Source organism: Typopeltis vanoorti, chromosome 1, assembly GCF_054136105.1.
Source record: "Typopeltis vanoorti isolate ZY-2024b chromosome 1, IOZ_Tvanoo_1.0, whole genome shotgun sequence".
Lineage (NCBI taxonomy): Eukaryota > Metazoa > Arthropoda > Arachnida > Uropygi > Thelyphonidae > Typopeltis > Typopeltis vanoorti.
Genome location: NC_143549.1, coordinates 47,911,617 through 47,939,489, shown reverse-complemented (window position 1 = coordinate 47,939,489; position 27,873 = coordinate 47,911,617). Strand labels below are relative to the sequence as shown.

At 34.6% G+C, this 27,873-nt stretch overlaps 1 protein-coding gene across 1 annotated transcript in view; it reads right to left on the bottom strand.

Moving 5' to 3' along the window:
- The window catches only part of LOC150109954 (protein NipSnap-like), a 162,882-nt gene that overhangs the window by 88,275 nt on the left and 46,734 nt on the right, over window positions 1-27,873 (bottom strand). Inside the window, exons 3-5 of the mRNA XM_090416040.1 lie at window positions 25,839-25,884; window positions 24,386-24,477; window positions 11,229-11,440 (exon numbers count right to left, since the gene is read on the bottom strand). Coding sequence (XP_090272166.1) covers window positions 11,229-11,440; window positions 24,386-24,477; window positions 25,839-25,884 — 350 coding nt within the window. The remainder of the gene's footprint in view (window positions 1-11,228; window positions 11,441-24,385; window positions 24,478-25,838; window positions 25,885-27,873) is intronic.

The window sequence follows — 27,873 nt, the reverse complement described above, 5'->3', positions numbered from 1 at the left end:
ATCTTCCTGTACTTCCTTCAATTCTAACTGCTGACTTACAACTCAAATAAAGACCAAGTATTGCTTGATATAATGCCCCATTGACACCATATAACTGTAGCGTATTGAATAGTTTCTCTCTTGGCACCTTATCATATGCCTTTTCCAAATCGACAAAACGTAAATACAGATCTTTGTTATATTCCCATGATTTCTCGACTATTTGTCGTAAAGTGAAGATCTGATCCTGACAGCCTCTATTTGAGCTGAATCTAGCTTGTTCTTTACCAAGTTTTTCTTCCACAATTCTTCTCAACCGTTTCTCAAGAATACTTGCATAAATCTTACCAGGAACACTCAGTAGCGAAATACGTCTGTAATTCTCACATTCAGTTTTATTTCCCTTTTTATATATGGGTACTATGAGAGCTCTACTCCAATCATTGGGAATTCATCCCTGTGTCCACGCATTCTCAACTATGCAGTGCAGCCACTGTAAGACTTTTATACCACCATACTTCAGCATTTCTGGTCGATTATCATCTACTCCTGCTGCCTTTCCACATTTCAAGCCTTTTTCTACTTCAAGTATGGATATGTATTCCTGAATGCATGCCTGGTCAGTGTTTTTTTATCACTGCTTGTTTCATTTAGCAAATTTTCAAAGTAATTACTCCATACTTCAAGGATATCTTTTTCTCCCGAATGATATAATCACGTAATCACAAGAAAGATATTTATTTAACCAAATATTTCGGTCTGGAAATAGCAGACCATCGTCGGTGGTATTACAAGAACAGTTTAAAAAAAAAAAAAAAAAATACAAGCTAGAATACTAACAATAGATCGTTGAAATTAGAACATGCCGCGTGATGTTATATCACTAAGTATGAAACGAAATATTTTGAAGTAGAAACATGATTGAATTTGCTATAAAAAAAAAAAAAAAAAAAAAAAAAAACAGGAATTATAAAATGTCTCATCAAAAGAGCCAAAACTAATTGTTCTACTTTTGATTATCTACAGAAAGAACTTTCTACTATCCAGCAACACATGAAACTCAATGGCTTTTCTGAAAAAAGTATTCAACGTCTTCTTACATCTTATAATCCTCCACAAAACAACAAAGATTCAATACGTCGAGTACCTATTCCTTATATCTCCGGTATTTCAGAACCTATCGCAAGAATTTTGAAGAAATATGATTTAACAGCTACGTATTCTCCTATTAACAAATTGTCTTCTCAATTTCCTTCTCCTAAAGACAAACGCTCAACTTTATCTCTTCCTGGAGTTTATCAAATTCCTTGCAACTGTGATCTCTCTTACTTTGGACAGACTGGACGTTCTCTTGAAAAAAGAATCCAAGAACATCAATCATCCATTCTTCACAATAAACCTGAAAAGTCTGGTTTGGCTCAACACGGGATTGAAACTGACCACAGCATTCTTTGGTCCAAAACGCGCCTCTTACATAGATCCCGTTATAGGTTCGAATGTTTGTTCAAGGAAAGCGTGGAGGCCTTGCTCCATCATCCCAACCTGAATCGTAATGACTGCATATCTATATCAAAAATCTGGGAAAGCCTAATCAAGATTACTCATTAATTTTTTTTTTTTTTTTTTTTTTTTTTTTATAGCAAATTCAATCATGTTTCTACTTCAAAATATTTCGTTTCATACTTAGTGATATAACATCACGCGGCATGTTCTAATTTCAACGATCTATTGTTAGTATTCTAGCTTGTATTTTTTTTTTAAACTGTTCTTGTAATACCACCGACGATGGTCTGCTATTTCCAGACCGAAATATTTGGTTAAATAAATATCTTTCTTGTGATTACGTGATTATATCATTCAGTCTTATGTCGCAAGTATCCTTAAAACAACAAAATCTTTTTCTCCCATTTTCATGTCACCTTTATCATCTCTAACTCCTTTTACACTCTTTCCTCCATTCCTAAGCTTCTTCAACAAACTCCAGAATATTTTGCCACCTTCTTGATATTTATTCTCGTAGACAGGCTTATATGTTGGTTATGCATTTCTAAATCACTTAGGTAATTGAAACAACGTAGATCTGAATATAAATTAAATTATACTTTAATAAATATTTCCGATATTTCGGCAATGTCCCATTGCCATTTTTCAAAAGGAACTTACAAAAAGGCAGGTGCACACAGGCACTACAATACAGTAACTGAGAATGAAGATATGAAGCTATCATTCTCCTAGAAGTCCTGGTGGTGCCCTCTGGCGGGCTAAGCATGTGTTCTTGGCTGTTGGGCTGAAGGTCTGCTGATGCATGCCTCCCAAATTTGTTGCAGTCGCATACAACCAAATTTGTTGAGGTTTGGAGAGTTACTTAGGGCTGAGGCTGATTCATAAATAATCTTTCGAATTTGTATTTGCTCCGGTGTATTACTGTAGCTTTCTTCCACCGTATTCTGTGGCGTGTATCCAGAGCATGGTCATGCAAGACCAGAATGGCTGTACTTGTGAAACCGGATGTAGTCCTTGTGTTCAGAAATTCTGATATTCACTGTCCTGCCTGTTTGGCCAAAGTATGACAGTTTACAACTGCAAGGGACCGGTATACACCAGGTAGGTCCAGGGGAAGTGGTTGGTCTTTGGTGGAGTGGATAAGGGATGCCAATTTTCTGTAAGGCCTGTAACAGGAGGTGAGGTCATGTTTTTTTAGAATTTTGGTAATTTTTTCCAGGCGCCTCGGATGTAGGGAATGGTGATGGATTTAGAGTAATCTTTGTTGTGGAGGGGGGGGGGTAGCCATTGGCTGAGAAAATGTTGAGGATGCGATTTAGTTCAGTGTTAAGGGCCATGTCGTTAGAACAGATTAGTTTAGCCCTGTTGTATAGTGTTTTCACCACTCCATATTGTTGTCGGGGGGGGGGGTGAGATTGTTGGTGAATGTATCTGCCTGTATGGGTGGGTTTTCTATAAACAGAGAAAACCAAGGTTCCATCAGGCTGGCGGATGACTAGTGTGTCTAGGAAAGGGAGGCAGTTGTTTTCTTCTTTTTCCAGGGTGAACTAGATTCTGGCGTGTTAGTTGTTTAAGTGTGTAAGGAAGGAGAGGAGTGTTTCAGAGCCATGTGGCCAAATAGTGAACACATCATCAACGTAGCGAAGCCACATGGTTGGTTTTTGTGGGGCAGAGGCTAAGGCTTTTTCCTCAAAGGTCTCCATAAAGAAATTGGCCAAGGGTGGGGAGAGTGGTGAACCTATGGCTGTCCCCTCTATTTGTTTGTAGAATTTTCCCTGCCAAACAAAATAGCCTGAGTTCGTCGTGAACTGAAATAGGGCTGACATATCGGGAGAAAATTTAGCTTGGATTAGCTCTAAAGTTTCCTTGAGTGGGACATTTGTGAATAAGGAGGAGACGTCAAAGCTGACCATTATGTCAGTATGTTGGAGTGTAAGGTTTTCTATGCTGGCTTTGAGGTGTGCTGAGTTTTTTATGTGTGATGGTGTGTTGCCAGTATAGTGTGTGAGCTCTTTGGCCAAATGGTAGCTAATTTGTATGTGAGAGAATCATTTATTTTCTATGTTCTTGCCAAAGTCCTAACATGACTTTTGTTTAGCCGTTTTACACAGTGTTTAGCTTTCATACATTTGTCTCTGTATTCTCTAAGAGCACAATCTGACTTATTTGCCAGGAACTTTTGATATACTTTCTGCTCTTCCTTCACTGCCTCTTTAACTTCCTGTGTCCACCATGGAGTTCTAATTTTTCTATCCTTGCAGACAACTTCAACACATGCCTCTTTAGCTAAATCAATCAGGGTTTTCTTCAAGGCTTGCCAATGAATCTCCAAGGTTTGGTTCCTGTTCTCAAACTCTTTCATTATTTCTTCAATAATCTTTGTGTATTTTAGTCTACAGTTCACATCTGAGAGCTACTCAACTTTTATTCTCTTTAAAACTTTCTTAAATGTTATTCTTTTCAATATGAAATTCGATTTTATCCTGCTCAAGAGTAAATAGTGATCACTTCCAATTTCAAATCCTCTGTACACTCTGGTGTCCTGCACCAGGGAGAAAACATCACTGTCAACAATAACATAGTCAATGAGACTTTTCTTATTCCTTGCCTCTTCTCTCATGTGAATTTGTGCACATTTTTATGTTGGAACATGGTGTTAGTAATAACCAGCCCATGTCCTGAGAAGAAATCCAACAGATATTTGCCATTATTATTAGCTTTGCTCTTTTCTCCAAATTTTCCCAAAATATTTTTGTATGTCTGACAATCATTTCCTACTCTGCTATTTAGATCCCCAACAAGGACCAACTTTTCCCTTTTCATTGTATCAGTTGCTTTTTCTAAAGCCTCAAAAACTTTCTCCACTTCTACCTTACTAGAACCTTCCATGGGACCATAGGCACAAATAAGTCTCAATATCCAGTTCCTCTTCCTCATATTTGCCCATATCACTCTACTTGAGACTGCCTGCCATTCAAGAAGATTAGCCTCGTATTTAGTGTTGAATACTATGGCTACTCCTTCTTTTCCTTAATTGTAATTGCCTGAATATAACATTTTGTATTTATTTGCTCAAAAAAATCTCACCAGTTTTTGTCTTTTTTGTTTCACTCACCCCTATTATGTCAATCTGGTACTTATCTAATTCCTTGGCTAGCTCCATTTCTTTGCCATTCAGTCTTCTTATGTTGATAGTACTGATCTTCAACTCTGGTGATATTGAGTTGGGGTATGTTTTAGGGTTTGTTCCAGTAGCTGACTTTTTGCTGTTCGCCCTGGTTCCCTGGCAAAAACAACGGGGGCCTTGTTTAACCGGGCGACACCCCAACGGCATGAAATTTTGTCATGTTGTACCATCATTTTGTATTTTGGTTTAAGCCAATAAGAATACAATTTGCCAGCCCATTCTCGTTCATTCAGTATCCAGGCAGATACCCAACAGGGTGCACCACGAGAAGGTGAGGATTGGACATTAGGTCATGAGCCCTGGTCGGTTCTCCGCATTCCTTTAAAGGCTATGTGGAGGTCTCCTCTCAGTTATATATATTATTCTTGATCAAATATTATAACAAACTTATGGAGAGTATATAAGGAGAAAAAAAGATTAGCAAGCTCATCAACAGCAGTAGTACAAACCATAGACAATTTATGACAGAATTCAGGTTAGCAGAACAAAGAAATCATAAAGATCTTTTGCTAAGTGCCAAGTAAATGAAAAATGTTTTGTGACGGTAAGGAGGTGATAGATGCAGAAATAATTGAGGTACTGAGTGATCACCTTAATAGCATAATAGTTAAATCAAGGCAATGTAGAGAGATTGTAGGATGATTTAAATAGGGCTGATAATATGTGCAAACGATAATGGATACCCATTTAATGTGGTAAACTGTAAAATTATGCATTTTGGGATGAAAATATTACAAATGCACCACACTGATGGAAATGTTTTTATGATGATCCCATGTGTGAGAGACTGAGTAATCTATAGAAAATTAGTAATGGGAATGGGTGAGAAGGATCTTGTTCGTATTTGGTTCAATGAGCTTTAGATTATATTATGTGAAAAACACATAAAATAAGACTATTCCAGATCCAGAAGGGATATAACAATAAAAATGAAATGCAAGCAGCAGGAAATGCCTGTGTGAGGGTGATTCATTAATATCAACCAATTGCTCTCTTCTGTACTGAATCAAGTATTTTTAGGAAACTTTTAGGGCACCTCAGATGTGAAAAAAGTATTCAACAGTGGACTCCTTTGTGATTTCTATAGAGTTAATATGAGAATCGTCTGAAAAAGTTCTCAGACTAACAATGAAAAAACAAATTTATAATTTCAAAATAATTTTTATTTTTCAACATAACCTCCCTTAACACTAATACATTTATTCCAGTGATGCTCCAGTGTCATTATCCTGTCCCGGTAGTGGTTCTCAGTAAGATTTGCAAAATATAGAAGTCATTGCAGCCTCTACAGCTGCAATGACCTCTTGATTCGAAGAAAAACGCTGACCAGAGAGGAAGAGTTTTTGTTTCGGGAAGAGATAGAAGTCAGAGGGAGCCAAATCTGGGGAATAGGGTGAATGTTCCAACAATTCATATTGCAGATCCCTTAATTGTCCCATTGCCAAAACACTTTTGTGGGCAGGTGCATTGTCTTGATGAAGGATGACTTTTTACTTCTGCAAACCAGGTCTTGCCTCACGAATTTTTCAGTCTAATCTGGTTAAAAGATTGGAATAATATTCCCCGGTTATTGTTTTATCCTTTTCAAGATAATGAATAAACAAAATGCCTTTAGCATCCCAAAACAATAATGTCATGGCCTTTCCTGCTGATGGAACCGACTTTGTCTTCTTTGGAGCTGAACAACTGGCTTCTGTCCACTGCTTTGACTGCTGTTTGGATTCTAGTGTGTAACGGTGAATCCAAGTCTCATTCCATAGTAATAAATCAACGCATAAAATCAGTTTTATTCTTGTTAAAATGCTCCAAGCACTATTCAGTGATGTTCATGCAAGTGTGGCTTTGATCTGCTGTGAGCAAGCACAGCAACCATCTTGTGCAAAGCTTTTTCATATGCAATTCTTGATGCAAAATATATCCTACGTTCTTTTGAAATGCCTATAGTCTCAGCAATTTCACACACTTTGACTCGCCGTTCATCCAATACCACATCGTGCACTTGATCAACGATTTCTGGTGTTGTTACACTTTTTGGACATCCTTCAAGGCTGGTATGGCTACGTTTAAACTCGGGAGCTCATTTCTTAATTGTCGAAAATGAAGGAGAAGAGTGCCCATAAACTTTAATGAATTGCGAATGAATTTCTTTTGGTGCTAAACCTTCTTTTACAAAGAATTTTATAACCGCAAGATACTCAATTTTATATATTTCAAGGGATACAGACAACACTTTTGCTTCAGACAGCCATATAAAACAAACTACTTGATAGAATGACTTGCAATTTCACATGGATGCTTATGACAGATGTACCAACTTAGAAAAAAAAAATCTTGCCGATTTTTGCCAGTTGCAAAAGTCATGGGACAAGCCAAATGATGGAAGCTTACTTAATAGACACCCTGTCAGAAGCCTTGGAGGTATCAAGAGTGACCACCTGAGATTCAAAATTTTCTATGGTGTTTGTCCAGAGATGAATGACACATGTAAGCAGATACCCTGTTGATTGAGAGTGTTGAAATCATATTAGTAATCATTTATTAGCTGAGCACTTTCAGGATAGCATAGGATTTGAATGTTGGTTTTCTCCATTACTTTAGAGAGAGAACTGAGGTAAGAAAAATTTGTTACATGTGTGCTAATTTCCATACTATCGGATAGATACAGGAGACTTTTTTTGTCTCTCATCTGGATAATATTATTATTTTATTCAAATACAGAGGTAGCAAGGTTTTCTGATCCCGGAAATTCAGGTTTTTCATCCCATGTACAGGCAAATCAGTCATGAGAACACACACACACACACAATTTACAGAAAAGAAATATGTTTTGTTGGTGGTGATAGGCAATACATGGTAGTAATGTCGTTGTATATATTTGGAGAATTAAGTACTAGGAGACAGAGTATCCACGATGAGTCCTCGGACTTCTTGGAAGTGTTACATAATTATTTCTTTTGAGCAAAAGATCAAAGGTGATATTGTGTGGTGAATGTCTGAAATGACTGGGGGGGGGTAGGCAACTGCCAAGATCAACCATAATAATAGGAATTAGATGAGAAGCAAGAAGCCTGGAGGTTGGCTTTTCAGATGTGGGTGATGAAGCAATAAAACCATCTGAGTGTAACAGTCTTGGGAGCAGTGACCAGAAGGAATGACTGTCATTTGGACAGTTTTTTGCAGCTCTTTCATGATTTGATGTAAGCAGTAAAGGAAGATCATCATCATGCCTGTCAACGATTTAGGCCTAGAGTGGCCTGTTCCAGCCTTAGAAGTCATTGTTGAATCTCTTAAGAGGATATCCTGGTTTTCTTTTTCCTAATGGTTTGTAATTTAAGCCTTGTTTTGGTAATCTTTCTGTTTTCATTCTTTCAACATGTTCCATCCATTTATGTTTATATTTTTAAATTTTTTCTATTACTGATTCCTGGTTTAATTCTTTCATAATTTCTTTTGTAATCAAATAGAGTATACTTAGCAGTTTTTCTCATAAACTTCATTCCAGCTGTTATTAATCTTTGATTGTCTTTTTTGTTTTATTGTCCTGATTTCACTTCCACATAATAGCACTGGTAGGGCTAATGTATATTTTTAGTCTGGGTTGTTTTTGTACTAGGTTTGGTTTAAATATAGAGTTAATTACACCTGTTATTTTTAAATATTTTGCAATTTTTAGGTTTATATCTTTTTCATATGTAATCATACATCATAGGTAGTTAAATAAATTCACTTGTTTTAAAATCTTGTTATCTATTACTATTTTAGTTCTTACTGGATCTTGTCCTTTAAAGCCGTTTTTGATTTTTCTGTTGATATTATCATTCCATAATCTTTGGCTATCTCATTTAAATTTAAAATATCTTTCTGTAAGTTATCTTCAGAATTTGCAATTATTATTTGGTCATTGGCAAAAAGAAGAGTGTTTAAGTTCACAGCAAGAGAAAGTTTAATACCTTGATGGAAATTTTTATTCCATTTTATTATCATTTCATTTAGATGAATATTAAAAAGAGTTGGTGAAAGGGGGACATCCCTGTCGGACGCCTTAGTTTATCCCCTCTCTCTCTCTCGTATATGATAGCTCATGATTTAAGTAAAGGAAGATAAAGTAAAAAACTTTTTTATGATCAAGATACAGTACTGTATGCTTGATTCTTCACTTGTACTGCACTAGCACACTTTCCGGAAAAGCAAAGCTTAGTTAAGAGGCTAAGAATGTAAAATGAAATGGTGAATAAATGTGTCCATACCCATGAGGATTATTTCAGTGACATGTTCAGTATATATATGTTTGAGTCAGAAAGTTGTTAACCAACAAAGGAAATGAGACACGGCAGTTGTAAAGATCATCTCACTTAGCATTTTCATAATGCCATATAACATATCAGTAGGAGTGGTTGTGTACATATTGCTCCATGGACGAAGAGATCAGTACTAGATTATGGTCTAAATTACCTAAACACTAAAGAAAGTATCCAGGATATTTGGAGAGTAGTTAGCGCCATCTGTTATTTGAGTGTGCATGTGATTTGCAAAAGGTCAGTGGTGATGGTGGTAGAGAGATTTTCACCCAAAGGAGGTCAAAATCAGGAGATTCTAAGTTGGATACCCTTTGGAATGTATAATAGACCAAATACATATCCATATGACCCACCTCTGAATCAGAATGAGTTAAAGAGTGCGTAATTAAGAAAGCCAAGATGAACAGTGCTTGATGAAACTACAATTTGAGCTTTCAATAGGAAAAGTAGACAGGTTTGCAGATAAGAGGTGTAAATTACTGCATGCTCAATTCTTCACTTGTATAGAATTGGTTGAGGTGAGAAATGAGACCATGTATATTTGTGAAATGGATTGAAGGTTCTCTGAGGTTTAATATTGACTGCTTGGGCCAAGTACGTGACCTATGAAATGAATGAATTTCGGTTTCCAGTAGGCTATTTGTAAAATACGTAGATGTAAAATTGTAGGTGTAAAATATGACCATGTTGCCTTACTATTTTGTATTTTCTCCAGTTGCCAAAGTAGTTGACAACCTTGTTCCTGCTGGGTTAGGTATGATTCAGATGGGCTTAAACACATGATAAAGATGGAGTGCCTTTAAAATTACTATTTACACCAGTTATGAATTAGGATGTGCTGTCAATGTCTCAGATCACTTTAATTAGACGAAAAAGTTTGTTCTGTCTTTACATGTGCACATGGATGAGAAGTGGTAGCAACTGACAATTTTTTGAGAGTCAAAGTTACTCATTTCAGTAACCTTGTTAATCATCCTGTAGAATGCATCTATTTCTAAGAATCTGAAGAGGATGGCATTATATTTTTTGTTTTCTGCTTCTAGTCAATCCTGCATTGATGTCATGATGAGGTTATAGAGCTTGTTAGTGTTTTCACTGGCATTTAGGTTATCATCTATGCACTGGGTCTTTTAACTGTTTTGAGCTTGCAGTGTATTTTATCAATTTTGCTAGAGAAAGTCTCCTCAAGAATGATAAAGTACTGTTCAAGTTAATGTTCCCTGCCAAGGTTTAAAATTTGTTAGTTGAAGTCAGCCAGAAGTTTGTTAGATGATATAGCCACATACATCCACTGTCAAAACCAAATCACACAAAACGTTTTTTGTTTCCCTGATTCACGTTTGTAGCTGCAGTACTTCATATGATCAGTTTGGTTAGTAGCTGAATGTACATTTGTAGTAGCAGTACCCAAAGTGCTCTGACATAGCTCATAAAGCTTTGGTGTCACCATCTTTGCCATGTGTGGTATGCATGGTTGGATCTCAGTGTATTGCAATGCAGGCATTTGTTCATGGCTCATCAGTTTTCTGTACTCCAAAAAACTGATAAAGCTGGAAATCAAGTGAATTGGTTAATATAGTTGAAGTTCAGAGGTCATATTTCAAAAGTGGTTAAAATACCTCAGATGATTTCTTGATCATACTAATAAGCAGAGAAAATGAAGTTATCATTCCTCTTTATAAGGCTTTGTTATGACCACATCTGAATTACTGTGTAAAAGTTTGATCACCTGGCTGGAATTGGTGGAGAGGATCCAGAGGAGAATGACCAAGATGGCGAGTGGTCTGTGGTTATGCTCCCAATAAAGGATAGACTGAGAGTTTGTAGGTTACAGCACTTGTTGACAAGTGGAAAGAAGAGGCTATGATAGAAATGTTTAAGTTACTAGAAAGGTTTTTATAGGATTGATTTAGAGGAAATTTTCATTACTTAAATTTTTTTTTTGTTTGTGGGGGGGGGGGAGGTAAACAAAGGTTCATTCCTGGAAGAGTAAAAGCATATTGTTACTAGGAGTTTGAGGAACTAGATATTTTGCCTTCAGAGTGGTGAATGAGTGGAATGTATTACCAGAGTTCACTGTGAGTGCTTTATTAGTCAATATGTGGGTTTCTTGCGATGGGTCTTTGGAATCCATGGAGGTTCCTTTGAAGTATAATAATTTTAAGAACACAAATTGTTTTACATGGTTCAACAATGCAATCCACATTTAGCAAAATATGTTTTTCACATCATCACAAAAAACAAAGTTTCAGAAAACTCACCTTCAATACATAGGATCTCATTTCATACATTTGATTTTCCTTCATAGACTTTGGATGACCCCAGAAACTAAATGCTAGCATATATTGATTTTCACGATTATGAAGGAAATTTACTCTTTCTTTATTTAATGATTGCAATTCTGGATCAGTTCGACACAGTTCTAGAACAGCTGAGGCATTAGGATAACCATGTTTGAACCTCCAAATATGAACTATAAATGTTATAAAAATAATGATTTACTAGAGCACAAATTAACAAAAATTACATAGGTTTAAATATTTTGTTTTTAATAACAATATACAACATAACAATAATTTTAAAATAAAATAACAAAACACAATTATATGTGGGCCTGATAGAGAGAAGAAGCTCTCATAAGTACCAGTTTGAGGTTGAAGACAAATGATGTCCTCATTTCCAGAAACTTACAGGCATGATCAGAACAACTGTGATACTGTGAAATGGAAGAGATTAAAGCCTCACCATCTTATCGTTCTGCTAAAGAAACTTACTTCTTCCACTTATTGTTTTGTATATGTTATTACAATTTTAATATTGTATTCTTGAAGATGTCTGTGACAGACAACATATTGGAACAATTTATTATTATTATCCGAGACCTCCAGGGAGTCAAGGACTCATCGAGGGAGGCTGAAAATTACCCAACCCAGCTATCATACCTTCCCTTAAATTCATTTACACTAGATGCACTCACTACCCGTAAGGACAAATTATTCCACTCACTCACTGCTCTCTGGAAGAAAAAACTAGCTCTTAACCCTTTCTTGACTAAGAACAACTTTAACTTCCATGGATGCCCCCGTGTTCTCTCTCTCCGCCTTCCATATAATGAAAAATTTCATCATTTGAAATGCTATAACACCCATTCAAATGTTTATAGATCTCTATCATATCACCCCTCTTTCTCCTGTTATTCAGAGTCTGTAATCCACATACTCGCAATCTGTCCTCATAATCCGGATATAATCTTTGTAACTCTTCTTTGCATCCATTCCACAGCTTCTTTATCCCCTTGGAACCCGGAAGACCAAATCTGCGCACAGTAATCCAAGTGTGGTCTTATCAAAGCCTTATAAAGAGGCAAAATTGCTTCCTTATCCTTACATGTCAAGGTTTGCTTCAACATAGCAATTATCATCTGAGTTGTATTTGCAACTTTTGCTATATGACCTTTGAACTTTAAATTCTTATCCACCAATATACCAAGGTCCCTTGCCTCATCAGTTTCTTGTAGCATAACCCCGCTAATATAATATCACGCCAAAGTGCATAACTTTACACTTACTAACATTAAACTGAGTCATTTTCGTTTGCCCAGATTTCCAGTCTATTCAAATAATTTTGTAATTGCTTAATATCAGTAGTATCCCTGATTGCCCTGCCTATCTTTGCATCATCAGCAAACATTTGCAAATTTGATGATAGACCCTGCTTGATGTCATTAATGTATAGATTGAACAATAATGGCCAAGAACTGCAGTCTGAGGTACACCACTGGTTGCCTTAAATCTGGAAGATTCACACCCACTGTATACCACTTTTTGATATCTGTCTATCAACCATCTCCTGATCCAAGTCAATGGATTATGTTCCAATCCCATATTCTCCAGTTTACACAACATCCTATTGTTTGGTATCCTATCAAATGCCTTAGAAAAATCCAACATTATCATAGTGTATCCATTCCCTTTATCCACCTCGGCTGTGACATTGTTATAAAATATGAGCAAATTCCTAAAACATGACCTTCTTTTAGTAAACCCATGCTGTTCCCTGCAGAGTGTAGAATGCTTGTCTACCCATTTCTGTATGCGAGTTCTTACCAACTTCTCATTTGCAGGCCATCATTCTTATACAAATATTTTCTGCCATCAAACATACACCACATGTCTAAAAACTCACATCCATATCTTCTACATATCCTGCGCATGAAATTATTTGCTATCATCGTCCTCCTCCTTAACTCAGTACTATCATATCTAGGTAGTAATCCTACCATTTTTACTCTTTCAGATTTCTTTCTCGCTTCTTCCAACAGACCTTTCATTTCATTAAACATGCTCTTTAATTATTTCTCTTTGTGCTGAATTCATTCCATTAAATTATAACCAGCACCTAAGCCTTAATATTACTCCCCTAATTTTTTTTCAGAGCTCTCATATCTACGATGACAAATTAATTATTATTCTCATCAGATCAATAATCTGTTTTGAAATCTCTAATGCAAATTTAATGTTTTAACTAATTTTTCTCATGTCATAAATATTTATTGACTCCACATAACACCAGCTCCCTTTATTTTATTATCTATATCCAAATTTAATTTGTTATCATCATTAAAAATTGCACCTCATCATCATCAATTTCCTGATATGTACCCTCAAAGGGTGTTCAAGTTACTATGACAGTACTACAAGATTAAGTTTACAGTATTATTAATCTCCTATCAACAATTTTCCTCCAATCAATCTATTACTTGTGAGCATTCCAATATTGCCATATCTAACATTGTGCTTCCAAGACACTTGTGACTGAATCAATCCACCTAAACCTTGGTATTCATTGCAAAGTCTTTCCTGTCATCTTGGCAATCAAGCCTTTCTTCACCCATTCTATTTAAGCATTACTATCTTAGATTAGCTCTGCTGACACATTCTTGAATGCTAACAATGTCGAGTTCCTTTCTAATATCTTCATTTATAATGTGATTCTGCCATTGATTCACTTCCTTATTTTTTTCTCAGAATCCTAATATTGTGGTCTCTGGTCTATTTCTAACCCAACTCTCAAATCCATAACTTAAAGCTGGTTTGAACGCTGTCTTGTATACTGCTAGTTGGGTGTTTTGGATAATTTCTCTCTTATTCCATATAAATTTATTCATCTGGCTACCCACAACACCAGCTTTGCTTCTATGTTCCTGCCTATTTTCAGAGTTTTGGCCTTTTTATTGCTGATTTTCATACCCAATTTGCCACAGCTGTTATTCAATTTAGTTAGAGAATCCTGGAGACTTTCACCATATGTGTTTAGAAATACATCATCTGCAGAAAATAAAATGCCAAGTTGGACAGGTTGAATTCAAATATCAAGCCCATTCCCACTTTCCTTTCGTAAGAGTAAAGACATCAAACCACCTGCTTGTATTTCCTTCAATTCTAACTGCTGACCACTTAAATATAGACTATGCATTGATCTGTATAATGTTCCATTTACCTCATAACTGCAGTGTTTTAAAAAGTTTTTCCCTGGGCACCTTGTCATACGCCTTTTCTAGATCTAGAAAACTTAAGTACAGATCCTTGTCATATTCCCATGATTTCTCAACTATTTGTCATAAAGTGAAAATCAACTTCTATTTGGCCTGAACCTGTTCTTCTCCAAGTTTCTCTTCCACAATCTTTCTCAACCTCTTTTCAAGTCTTGTCTTGTCAGATGTCATCTCCTTCCTGGAGGTTGACTACCATGAGCTTCCACCATGTATGGTTTTTGCTTCTCTTTTGCATTCTTCATAGGACAAAAAGGTCCAGTCCTTAATATTTCCCATCCAATCTGTTCTTTGTCTTCCTCCTCTTCTTTTTCCTTGTATCATTTCTTCTAGAAGTGTTTTTAGTAGAGATTCATACCTTAGTATGTGACCAAAGTAGGTGGGTTTCCTTTTCTTAATGGTTTTCAACAGATTCCTATCTTCTCCAACCACCTCCAATATTTCTAAATTAATTTTTTTAGCAGTCCATGGGACTCTAAGAATTCTTCTGAGGATCTGCATCTCGAAGGCTTTTAGTTTATTTTCACGATATTTTGATATTGTCCAGATTTCTGCTCTATATAGCAGTGTTGACCATACGTAGCATTTGGGCAGCCTAATTCTTGTTTTTGTATAAATTTCCCTTGAGGTCAGAATGTTTTTCTGAAGGTTGATCTAGCAATTTCTATTCTTCTTAATATTTCCTTATCACACTTTCCATTCTCTGTAATTAGTTGACCCAAATATATATAACTCTCTACTTGATCTAAAGTATTTCCTCTGATCTTAATATTTATATTGGGTACTTTCCCTTTTTCGCTTCAAAAAAATGGGAATGGAAATTGGTTTTGGTTTTTTTGAAGTTGAAATTAAGTCCATATTTTTCACTTAGCTTCAGCATCTCTTCTAGTAGGTTTGGAAGATCTTTTTTATTTTCTGCTAGCAGTACTGTATCATATGCATATCTTAAGTTGTTTATATTCCTTCCCCCTATGCTAACTCCTTTAAATTCTTCTAATTGCTGGAAGATATTTTCAGTATAGAGGTTAAACAATATAGGAGAAAGAACACAGCCTTGTCTGACACCAGTGGTGGCCGATGAAAATTTTAAGCAGGGGGGTACTGCATATACAAAATAAGAAAATTAATTCATTTTTTCCTAATCAGTAACCAATTTATTAATAAGTAAATTTACATATTCGAGAATATGTAAATTTACATACCTCGAGAATTTTGAGACTCACCGATATTCTTTTGCACTTGTCACTGCACGTAACAAGTGAATCTGACAGTGCTCGTTGGGCAGTGCCACTACAGATATATTGTATGCTTGCGCGTATTATTTCTGTGAGATACGAAACTTTAATTACTGTGCGTGTTCGTGGTGATGGTGAAATATTTTTGCCAGAAATATTTCACAACACACACACACACCAATAATAAAAGTTGCAAGTGAATCCGACACTGCCCAATGCTCAGTGTCGGATTCACTTGTTACATGCAGTGACAAGTGCAAACGAATATCGGCGAATTTAGCCGCAACTGACTGAACGTGATAATTCCGACCCTGCGTTAGATCGCAGTGCATTTGTTTTAATCTAAAGCGTTAATCAAACAATTGCAATTATTAACTATTCAATCACTGTCGAAATATAAGCTGTAATAACGTTTAACATGTTGTATTGCATACAATGTTGTAAGCATTGTTATTATTATAAACACAAACAAAATTAAATTTTGTTTGTGTTTATAATAATAATAGTAAACATAAGTAGACTTCTTTCTGCTTCTCCAGATATCTTTCTATAATAGTTCTAATGTTGAAGAGTCCTTCTCTAGTTCCTTTATTTTCCTGGAAAATAAATGGGAATATTTTATAGATGGGAACTATAAGAGCTCTACTCCAATCATCTGGAATTCGACCTTCTGACTAGGCCCATGCATAATTCAGAAATTATGCAATAGCCACTACAAAACTTTTATGCCTCCATACTTAAGGATTTCTGGTCAAATATCATCTACTTCAGCTGCGTTCCTACATAGATCAGGGGTCGGCAACTTGCGGCTCTGGAGCTGCATGCGGCTCTTTGAATGAATAATTGTGGCTCTTTTCGTTATTAAATGATCTATTTTTGAATAATGCAAAATGAATGTTATTTATTAAATTAGAAACTAAAAATCCTAAATTTAGCATATGCAATAAATTAAGGACATTTTACATTTACTAATTTATTTATTAAATTAGAAACTAAAAACCCTAACTTTAGCATTTGCAATAAATTAAGGACATTTTACATTAGGTCAAGAATATCTTACAATTGAAAATAGTACATGCGATGCTGAAAAATTTAATACCTTCATGTTTGAACTCTTTGAAATCAAACGCAATAATCCTTCTTTACATTTTACAAAAATTCTACTTTATGGTGGATATGACTTCCCATTTAAACGCACTAAATAAGAAACTACAGGGAAAGGGAAATACAGCAGTTTTGCTTTTAGAAGAAGTGATTTCGTTTGAATAAAAATTATATTTGTTTGCGACAGACTTAGAACAAGCCACATTATTACATTTTCCTACGTTGAAGAAATATCAACAATAACATGCTGATAATAATTCCATAAATTTAACCTTTTTCAAAGAAATTGTGGTAAATATGTGATCTGCATTTAATGGGAGATTTGAGGAATTTAGAAAGAACAAGGCAACTATGTCATTTTTATTGCGACCACTTGAAATTAATCCTGCCGAATTAAATTTTTCACCTTTTGCTGGAATTGATGAGGCTGCATTTCAACTTCAGTTAGAGGACCTGAAAACCCAGGATTTGTGGAATTCAAAATTCAGAAATCTTAAAGCTGACCTGGAGGAGTTGGAAAGACAAAAATCTACCCTTGCAATACAAAAAAAAATGGTCTGAAATAGAAGATCTTAAAAAGCAAAATCAGATTGTATTTGACACATGGAATTGTTTACCGGACACTTACATTCGGTGATTTCAAACATACGCATTTGGACCGACATATTTCTGTGAGCAAATATTTTCTAATATGAATTTTATTAAAAGTAAGTTGAGAAACCTACTAAACAACATGAGTCTTTTGTCATGTTTGAAAATGAATACGGCGTATTGGCCGCATATTGAGAAACAATCCCAAGAAGTTCAACAGAAAAAGTCGCACTAAGAAGATATTTTAAATTTTAAAAAAAAATTAAAGAAATAGGTATGTTGTTGGATTCTATACACATGTTTTTGTAAGGAGGAGCAAATCTTTGTTTTATTATTTAATATTTAAAAAATCATATAATTCCGTGTGATATGCCACCCCTGTGTTTTACAAGTATAACGTGTTACTGTTAAAAAACTGAATAAATAATTTAATTATAATATTTTTCAATGTAGTTTCTAAATTTAAAGCAGTGATGAGCAATTAAATAGTAAATCAAATACTTGGTTCGATCTGCATAAAGAATATTTTCTTTTTCTTTGATAAGAAAGTATTAATTTATTTTCCATTATTTAGCTATATTTTAATTTTTTAACCTGCTCAAATAAATCCACATGAAAAAAATCAAAATTCATAAAATAGATTTTTAATTAAAATATACTAGTTGTGCTGTACAAAACGAACACCATGGACCACACAAAAAACCTCTCAGGTTTTTTGTGTGGTCCACATGCAACCTGCAGACCATTGGTTGCTCATCAATAGATGCGGCTCCCTAAATTTTTTTTAACAGATATAATTTTAAAAATGGCTCTTCAATCCAAAAAGTTGCCGACCCCTGGTATAGATGAAGCCCTGTAGTCAGAAAGACCTGGATTCAATTTCCATCCATGACGTGAGGAACCATTATCTTGTACTCTTTCGACTAAAGGTAAGTTAGTCAGTCTCATAGGAGGTAGAGGGTTTTTTCACTTGGAAACTCATTTTTTTCGTACACCATCAGACAAGCTGGACTGTGAACACACATGCATGGACGGATCTACAGTCATAAAATGCATACTTAATCTCTCATAGGAGGGCTCAACCTATCCTAAGGGATGGTGTCGAGGAACCGGGGGGGGGGGGGGGGAGGACCCCATATGAATAAAGAAAAATTCGTATGTAATCCTCTTTGTATTCCCCTTGAAAATTTTCTAGTACAGTTCTGTCACTGCTTGTTTCATTTAGCAGCTGTTCAAAGTAATTACTCCAGACATCTCAGATATCCTTATCTCCACTTTTCATGTCACATTTGATTCCTTTTACAGTACTCTTTCCTTCATTTTTAAGCTTCAATAGCCTCCAGAATATTTTCCCACCTTCCTGATATTTATTTTCTATACTCTTACCAGTCTTCCCATGACTTTTGTTTTACTAAGAACTTTTAGTATGCTTTCTTTTCTTCCAAGACTGCTTATTTAACTTCTTGTATTCACCATGGTGTTCTTATTTTTCAGTCCTTGCAGACAACTTCACCACATACCTCCCTAGTTGAATCAATCAATGTTTTCTTCAGATTGCCACTGGGACTCCAAGGTTTGGTTCTTGTTTTCAATCTGTTTCATTTTTTCCTTCAATAATGTTTGTATAGGTAAGTTAGCCGATCTCATACGGAGGTAGCAGGGTTTTATCTCCCGGAAACTCGGGTTTTTCATCCTGCATACAGACAAAAATACTAGTTGTGGTGGAGGCGGGCAGTAGATGGCGTTGATGGAGATTATTCGTAGTAGAGTTTCGGTGTAGTGGTTGAGACAGTTGTAGGTGTCCTCCCACAATGAATCTTCGGACTCCTTGGAGGTATCAGGAATAATAATAATAGGGAAGTCTACATTTAGCCTGTAACAACTTCTCAACTTTAATTTTTATTAAAACTTTTTACATCCTGTTCTTTTCAATGTGATATTTTTTTTTTATCCTGCTTAGTACTAAGTAATTCTCACTTCCAATTTCAAATCCTGTATACACTTATGTATCCTGAGTCAGCAGAAAGATGTCACTATCAACAATGAGGCTTTTCTTATTTCTTGTGAACTTATGCACATCTATGTTGGAACATGGTGTTAGTAATGACTAGTTCATGTCCTGAGCAGAAGTCCAGCAAATACTTACTATTATTATTATTAGCTTTGTCCAAATTTTCCACAACAAAGTTCCTCTATGCCTGATGGATTTATTTCCTACTCTATTGTTCAGAACTCCGACAAGGACCACTTTCTCCATTTTCTTTATGTTAGCTGTATGTTCTAATGACTCGAAAAATTCATCCACTTCTTCTTTAGAAGAACCTTCTGTGGGACAGTTGGTGTCGAATGCTATCACTAGCACTCAGCACAATAGCATTCAACACCAAAATTGCAACTAAATAGGGGAAAATGTTTTGCTTGTTCTGTAAGCTCTCAATTCCAGATGAAGCTGAGGTTTTCAACATTCCTGCCTAATTTTATAATTTGTCTTTTTTTTTTAATTGCTGATTTTCATGACAAATTTGTTACGACAGCTATTTTATTTAGTTAGGAAATCTTGAAGATTTGTACTTGATTTATTTAAGAATATAACATTGTCTGCAAAAAAAGTAAACAGCTGAGACTAACATCCCAAATTTTTTTTCCATCAATTTAATGCTACTTTTCTTTAGTGGAGATAGTGTGCATCCTTGTTTAGATTTTAACATCAGATTTTATATCAAACTATCTTCCTATATGTCTTTCAATTCTAACTCCCACAACTTAAATATAGGCTCACCTCTTGCTTCATACAATATCCCATTTACACCATATAATTGTCATCACACCATATGATTTTTCTGATTCTTATTATATTTCCATGATTTGTCAACTATTTGTTTTTAAGTGAAAACTTAAATCTAATCCCAACAATCTTTATTTAGCCTTGCATTCTTCTTTTTCACAATTTTTCTTGGTTAATTCTCATGAATGTTGTCCATTCATGTTTAATTCATTTTGCTTGTAACATTCAGCACAGAAATTCCTCTATAATTCTCACATTCAGATTTATTCCTCTTTTATAGATGGACACCACAAGAGCTCTATTCTAATCATTTTGAATTTAACCTTCTGACACCATGCCATCTGAATTATGAAGTGCAGCCAGTGCAAAATTTCATACCTCCAATGTTTGTGCATTTCTAGTCAAATATTATCTGCTCCAGCTGCCTCTCTACATTTTTGTTTTTTGATAGCTTGTCAGCTTCAAATAATGATATGTACTCATAACTGCCTTCCTCTTCAATACTGTCTGTCACTTGTTTCATTTCACAATCTTTCCAAGTATTAACTCCAATGTAGACAGTACTCTTTCCTCCATGTCTAAGTTTTTTAAACAGAATCCAGAACATTTTGTGACCTTTTGGATATTTATTTTCTATATTTTAAGTCTTCCCATTACTTTTATTTAGCTATTTTTATATGATCATTGGATCTATTAATAGCATTTAAGAATTCTGTCTATAAATGAGCTGACTTTCATGCCTCCAATTGGCAAGAGTGACATGTAGTTTGGAAACTGACAATGTGTGTAATAACTGCTAAGAAGATATAAGTGGAACTGTAAGGCAGTTGATTAAAAAAAAACTAAAAAGGTAAAAACTAAAACTTGAGGCAGTGGCTTGTCAGGAAAAACTGCATGGTTAAGGAATTAACAATGCACAGGAAATAGTCAAAGGGTGATTGTTGTTTAAGTGATATTTGTGCCATTAGAGGTTTCTTTAAAAACATAAAGAATAAGTAATGCTATTTATTTAAGGCTATATATTTCAGCCTAAATATTAGAGGTCATCATCATGATGACCTGTAATATTCTGGCTGAAAAATAAGGTCTTAAATAAATAGTATTACTTATTCTTTATGTTTTTCATGTTAATTTAAAGAAAAGTCAAAGGATGCCTAAAGGAAGCTATATCTGACTGCATCCCCTGAGTTAGGCAAATTAATTGCATAGGAGTTAAATGGATGACACTAGAAAGCAAGAGTCCTGCATAAGAAGAGAATGTTGCAGATTTGATATCGTGAGATGAGTGATGAGGACATGTGATGCAGTTCGAGCTTAAAACACTATAAAAAGCAAGCTAGTAGAGAGTGATGGCCATGGAGAGGAAGGCAAAAGAAGATAATTAAAGAAGTTAGCCAAAGAGGCCAAAGGAAATTATTATTATTATAAGAGATCTCCAGGAAGTCAGAGACTCAATGAAGGAGGCCACATATCATTCAGATCACAAGTAATACCTTATTTTGAATCATTCACAATCTCCAAAGGCAAACTATTCTAAAGTCACACCCTGCTCTGGAAGAGAAAAATCTATCTGTCACTCTTTCTTGACTACATTCATTCTCAACCTCTGTGGATAGCCTCTTGTCTTCTTCTGCCATCCTCCTAAAAATGAAAAATTCAATCTACTGGTATCCTGTATGACTCTTTCAGACATCACTCCTGTTTTTCTAATGTCAGCAGTCAACAAATTCTCAATCTCTCCTCATAATCTAGTCTTCAGTCCCCAATATCATCTTTAACACCCTGTTTTGCCACCTTCTCCATTGTATCTGCATCATTATGGAAACAAGGAGACCAGATCTATACACAATAGTCCAGATGAAGTCGTATTAAACCTTGCAAAACAGCAAAATCACTTTTATTATTATATGTCCATGTTCATTTCAACACTGCAACTATCCTCTGAGTTATAATTGCAATCATTGCTATATAGCCCAGAACTTCAACATTCAACCCACTGAAATTCCAAGATCTTTAGCCCTACCTAGAAAGAATTTTTGAAAGAAATCTGAAAGAATTTTGCTATATAGCAGGTACGAGGAAAAATGGTCATGGATATATAAGCTGTTGTTGTCAGCCTGTAGAATCCCACTCCTGGGCAAAGGCCTCCCCAATGTTATTCCATTCAGCTCTATTTTGGACTGTTCTCAACCAGGCTGGTCCTGCTGTTAGAGTAGACCATCTTTCCATCTGGTCTTCTGTCTACTTTTACTTTTCTTTCCCTCTCCAGGTATCCAGTAAGTGGTGAGTTTATCCCATGTATCATCTTAATTTGAAAACAGAATAACTTATTATTCTGTTTTCAACAGTTATTGGAATTTCTGTGTGGTTAGTCATTAGTTTAGATTTACTGTAGTTTATGTTTAATCCATGTGCTTTACTTTTTATTACTTACATCTCTAATCATCGTTTTCAGTTCTAATGTGCTTTCGGAGAATAGTGCTATGCCATTGGCAAATCTAAGATTGCTTAAATTTTTGCCTAAGATGTTTAAATCATAATTATCCCAGTTCAGTTCTCTAAATAGCATTTTCAACAGTGAAGTAAATAGCCAATAGCTTGGGTACTATTGGGTATCCTTGTTTAATTGTTTAATCCTCTTCCTAGGTTGAAAAATGGTCCTGTTGTCTCAAGTTTGATTTCTGCTGTGCTACTATTATAAATATTTTTTAATATTCTGATATATTTATTTTCTATATCTTGATTTTGGAGTCCCAGGAACAGCGGCTTGTGTTCTATCGAGTCAAATGCTTTCTGGAAGTCTATGAATGCTATGTATACAGGCTTATTATATTCTTGATATTTTTCAATAACCTGGTTGATAGTATGTAGATGATCAATAGTTGAAAACCTTTTCTAAATCTTGCTTGTTCATATGGTTGGTTCTGATCTAGTGTTCAACAAAATAGTTTGTTGAACTGAACAAATTAGAAAAAAAAAAAAGAAATTAGAAAAGATCTAAGGAATTTCAACATAAATAAAATCAAACAAACCATAGAACAAGGCACATCTTTAAAACAGAAAAAAATGGCCTAAAAATTGACAAACCTTGGATCCCTTCCACAGTAGATGAATTTGGTCATAAAACAAATAACAGATCCAAAATTCTCAAAATAGCAACAAAATTCTAACAAGAATTATATTCAAGTAATTAAGCAAATAGTCTAACAGACAACCAAACAAATAGAACATATGATGATTCTATCTTGGAAATCACTGAAGAAGAAGAAATAGAACAGGCAATCAAACAAATGAAAATGGCAAAGCAGAGGACAGTGATCAAATTCCCACAGAGTTCTTCAAAATAGGACTTGTGGAACTATTAACCATGCCTATACAATGGCATCCTACATACAGAAACAATACCAAAGAAGTGGTTAAATTCAGAAATAACATTACATAAGAAAGGTGATAGAGCAAATCTAAGCAACTACAGGTCCATAAGTCTCATCTCACATAATCATAAAATATTTAGGATTATCCAAAAGAGAATTACATATAAAACTCAGTGAACTGAATAGCAGAAAAATTTCAGATATAATACAGCTGAGTTGTTAACTGTTCACTCCAGTAAAGTATATATTCAGGTAGACTGATTATCTCCCTGGATGCCATGGAGAAACTGGATGAAAGAATAGAGATGGATGAGTTAAAGTATTATAGCTTTTACAACAGTTGACTCGAATACAGCAAGTGGATTTAATAGGATTTGGCACATTGCTGAAGGAATGTATAAAGGAATGAGCAATGTCCTAATTTCAATGAGTGAAGTCTCATCAGTGGGAGCCAGACCAAGAACTGATATCAAGGTTGAGGTAATGCAAAAGTCATATATTTCTCATATACAAGTAGTGAAAAGATGTCATACCTTATTATTAAAATATTCTAGATAAGAGCTAGATGCCAAGAACTTGCATACAATGTCTTGTATTTAAAAATAAATGAAGTCTTTATATAAGAATTATTTAAAAATTTTCTCACTATTTTACTGATATATACACACAAGCATGCACGACATACACAAACTAAAAAAAAAATCATGTTATTTTCCAATTTTTGCAATTTATTATTTATAACAAATACACCATAATATTTAAATGCATTTCTACTTACTGAATTCATCCTGATCTCCAATTTCCACTCTCCAGTTTCCTACTAATTCTGTTCCCTCATTTTTATCAGTAAGTACCTTTATCCAATTTTCACTAAGTTTGAAAGAAAACTTAGTTACTAAAAATTCTCTCTCTCATATTTATTACATAATAAATATATATATTAGGCAATTTTGCAAAATTGCCTAATAAAAAAAAAACCATTAAACAAAGACTGTTTAAAGATATAAACTCTCTCTCTCTCTCTCTCTGTGTGTGTGCAATAAAAAAAAAATTATGTTGCTACTGAATGTAATAATCTTATTTAACACTTTTCATATATAGAATATTATGACCATAATCCTGATCATCATTCCATTTATGAAAAGAACATACATCACAGGTGTGTTCTCTTTTGTCAGATATTGTTCTTCAAGAATGGGGAAAAAAAACTGCAAACCTTTGAGAGTAACATAAATATCAAAGATGACAAAGAGAACAAAACTCATTCTGTTAAAAAAAAAAGAAAAAGAAAAAAAAAGTGTAAAATATATCACTATTAAGCAAGTAAACATTAACCAAATTCTTATCATGTTCAGAATTGCTCAGAACAAAGTGAACATTGCTGCCAATAGTGTGTGCAAATTACCCATTTAACAGTACTACCCAGTAAGAATCAAATGTCAATGATAACTCAAAATGAATACAAATTAGTGGTGTGACAACACAGGACATACAGGCGAATGCTTTAATATTTTTACCAAAACCTATATAAAATTGTAATGGTATACAAAGCATTGCAATTTGGCTAATTAATCAACCTCCTTTCCTCTTTCTAGAAATCACATATGGTCTTTATTAGTCTCATATCTTTTCTATAGAAAATGCAAGAGACCTAATAAAGTTCTATGGGTACTGTTCTATCAAATTAGCAGATATCATTACTCCACTTTTCTCTAAACCTATGAAAACATGAGAAGCAGTTAGTTAATAACCTGAACTGGCTCCTCCTGCTCTTTAATTTTCTCTATCTACTTATGTTCTCTGGAACAGTTCCTCACCTAAAGTGTCCTAAACACTGCAACCTACAGATTTCCAAAAAATATCATCACTAATTCTTGCCTGTTTCTTCTCAATGATTAGCCTACACAAACAAACTGCACTAATGCACTATAGGCTCTGCATTCTCATTTATATAAAGAATGTTTTTTTCACAATGAAATGAAAGAGACTATTCTATTCACAACTGATAGCATAAAGGTAGAAGAGGACAGAAACTTCCCTCTTGAAAGTTTTGGCTAACAGAGGTTCTAGTAATTAATAATTAAGTAATTCCATAGCAATTGCAAAATAATTAAATAACAGAAACAGTTAACTAATTAATCAAAATTAAAATTCATGTATGTTACAAAAAAAAAAAGGAAAAAAAATGGGCAAATCAAATTATTCATCATTCAAAGAAAGAAACTACTTACTAATTTTTAAGATAGCGATCCACACAATCAGGTTTCACATCATGAACTGAAAAGATTAAATAGGCATATTAAATATATTTCAAAATTTAGTTTCACATTGTGGGAAGTTTTCGGTACTGAGACCACATTATTATGTAATTAAAGAGTTAATAAAAATAAGCAATTAAAACCTGACAAGTTTTATAAGTCATATGACTTACATCATCAGGGGTACTGGTACCTAAAAGTTTTACACAACAAAAGCCTTTTAACAATTAATTACACATTAGATGTTTTTGATAACTTCATAACTGTAACATATAATTGATAAACCAGAATACAAATTGCAAATTTGTTCCTGTGTGTGTTGGAACATTGCTAGTAGTTGCTATCACATTATGTGGTATCGTGCATGTTATATCCTAGGTCAGTGGCAGTTAAATTTTTTATGAAAGTAGATCATACTTGATGTAAAATCAAGCCTTGATTTTTACTGCATTGTGTAGGGATCCTAAGCACACAACAACTATTGGCCATCAAGTATTTTGGCAGCAAACAAAAATGTCAAATACTGGTAGTAGTAACTGTTTTATAAGAAAATTTAAAGAAGCCTTGAAAATGCTTAGGATCCCAACATAATGAAATAAAAATCAAGGTTTAATTTTACATCAAGCAGGGTCTGCTTTCATCAAAAATTTAACTGCCATGGACCTAGGATATAACATGCATATAATACCACAGAACATGATAGCAACAACTAGCAATCAGTGGCAGATTACCCAATAAGCACACTAGGCACATGCCTAGGGCTTCTTCATCTCAAGGGGCCTCAAAAATTACATAGCAAAAATATAAATGCCTCTAAAAATTTAGTGAACGTTTATAATTATTATTTATTTATTTGTGCCCAGGGCCTCAAAGGAACATAATCCACTACTGCTAGCAATGTTTCAACACACATACAGTAATGAATGCTACCAATTGTATTCTGGTTTATCAATTATATTTAACAGTAGTAAAGTTATCAAAAGCATCTAATATGTGTAATTAATTGTTAATAGACTTTTGTTGTGAAAAAATTTATGTACAAGTGCCCTGATGATGTAAGTCATACGACTTATTTTTTATTAAATCTTTAATTATATAACAATGGGGGCCGCAATACCAAAAACTTCCCACAGAAACTTATGTTTGCATTTAGTTTCACACTTATTTTTTATATGCCTTTCATGAAGACCACATTCATCACCTATTAGTACTGAGATTTTTTTTTTTTTTCATCATCATCAAATTCCTGACATTTACCCTCAAGGGGTGTACAGGATATGACAGTACTACATGAAAACATTTACATCATTACTAACTTCCTATCTGCAATTTTCCTCAAAATTAGTCTGTTACTTGTCAAGACCCCAACATTATCAGATCTTATATTTGTATCGTCTAAGGCACTTGGTCTTCCTCTTGGTCATTTTCCTGCCAACATGGCAGAGAACAATTGTTTTGCTAATCTTTCCTCGCCCATTCTGTTTAAGTGCCCATACCACCTGAGATTAGCTCTGCTAATGCATTCCTGCATGCTGTCAATGTCAAGTTCTTTCCTAATATCCTCATTTTAATATGATATGCCATTGATGACATCTGTTCACGCCTTTAATCTTTCTCAGGACTCTCATATCTGCAGTCTCTAGTCTTTGGTCAAGTGTTTTACTTCTGACTCGGCTCTCAGATGCATAAGTTAAAACTAGTTTGAACACTGTCTTGTATACAGCTAATTTAGTGTTCTGACTAATTTCTCTCTTATTCTATATAAATTTATCCAGTTGACTTACTAAAATACCAGCTTTGTAGATTCTGTTATCAATTTCTATATTTAATTTACCATCTTCACTAAAAATTGTGCCTAAGTAGATGACATGTTTTACTTGTTCCACAAGTTCTCCATTCACAATGCAAACATTTTCAACGATTCTACCTATTTTCATTGTCTTGGGGGTGCTTAAGGGTCAAAGCTGTATAAATGAGAGGAGACCTCCACATAGCCTTTAAAGGAATG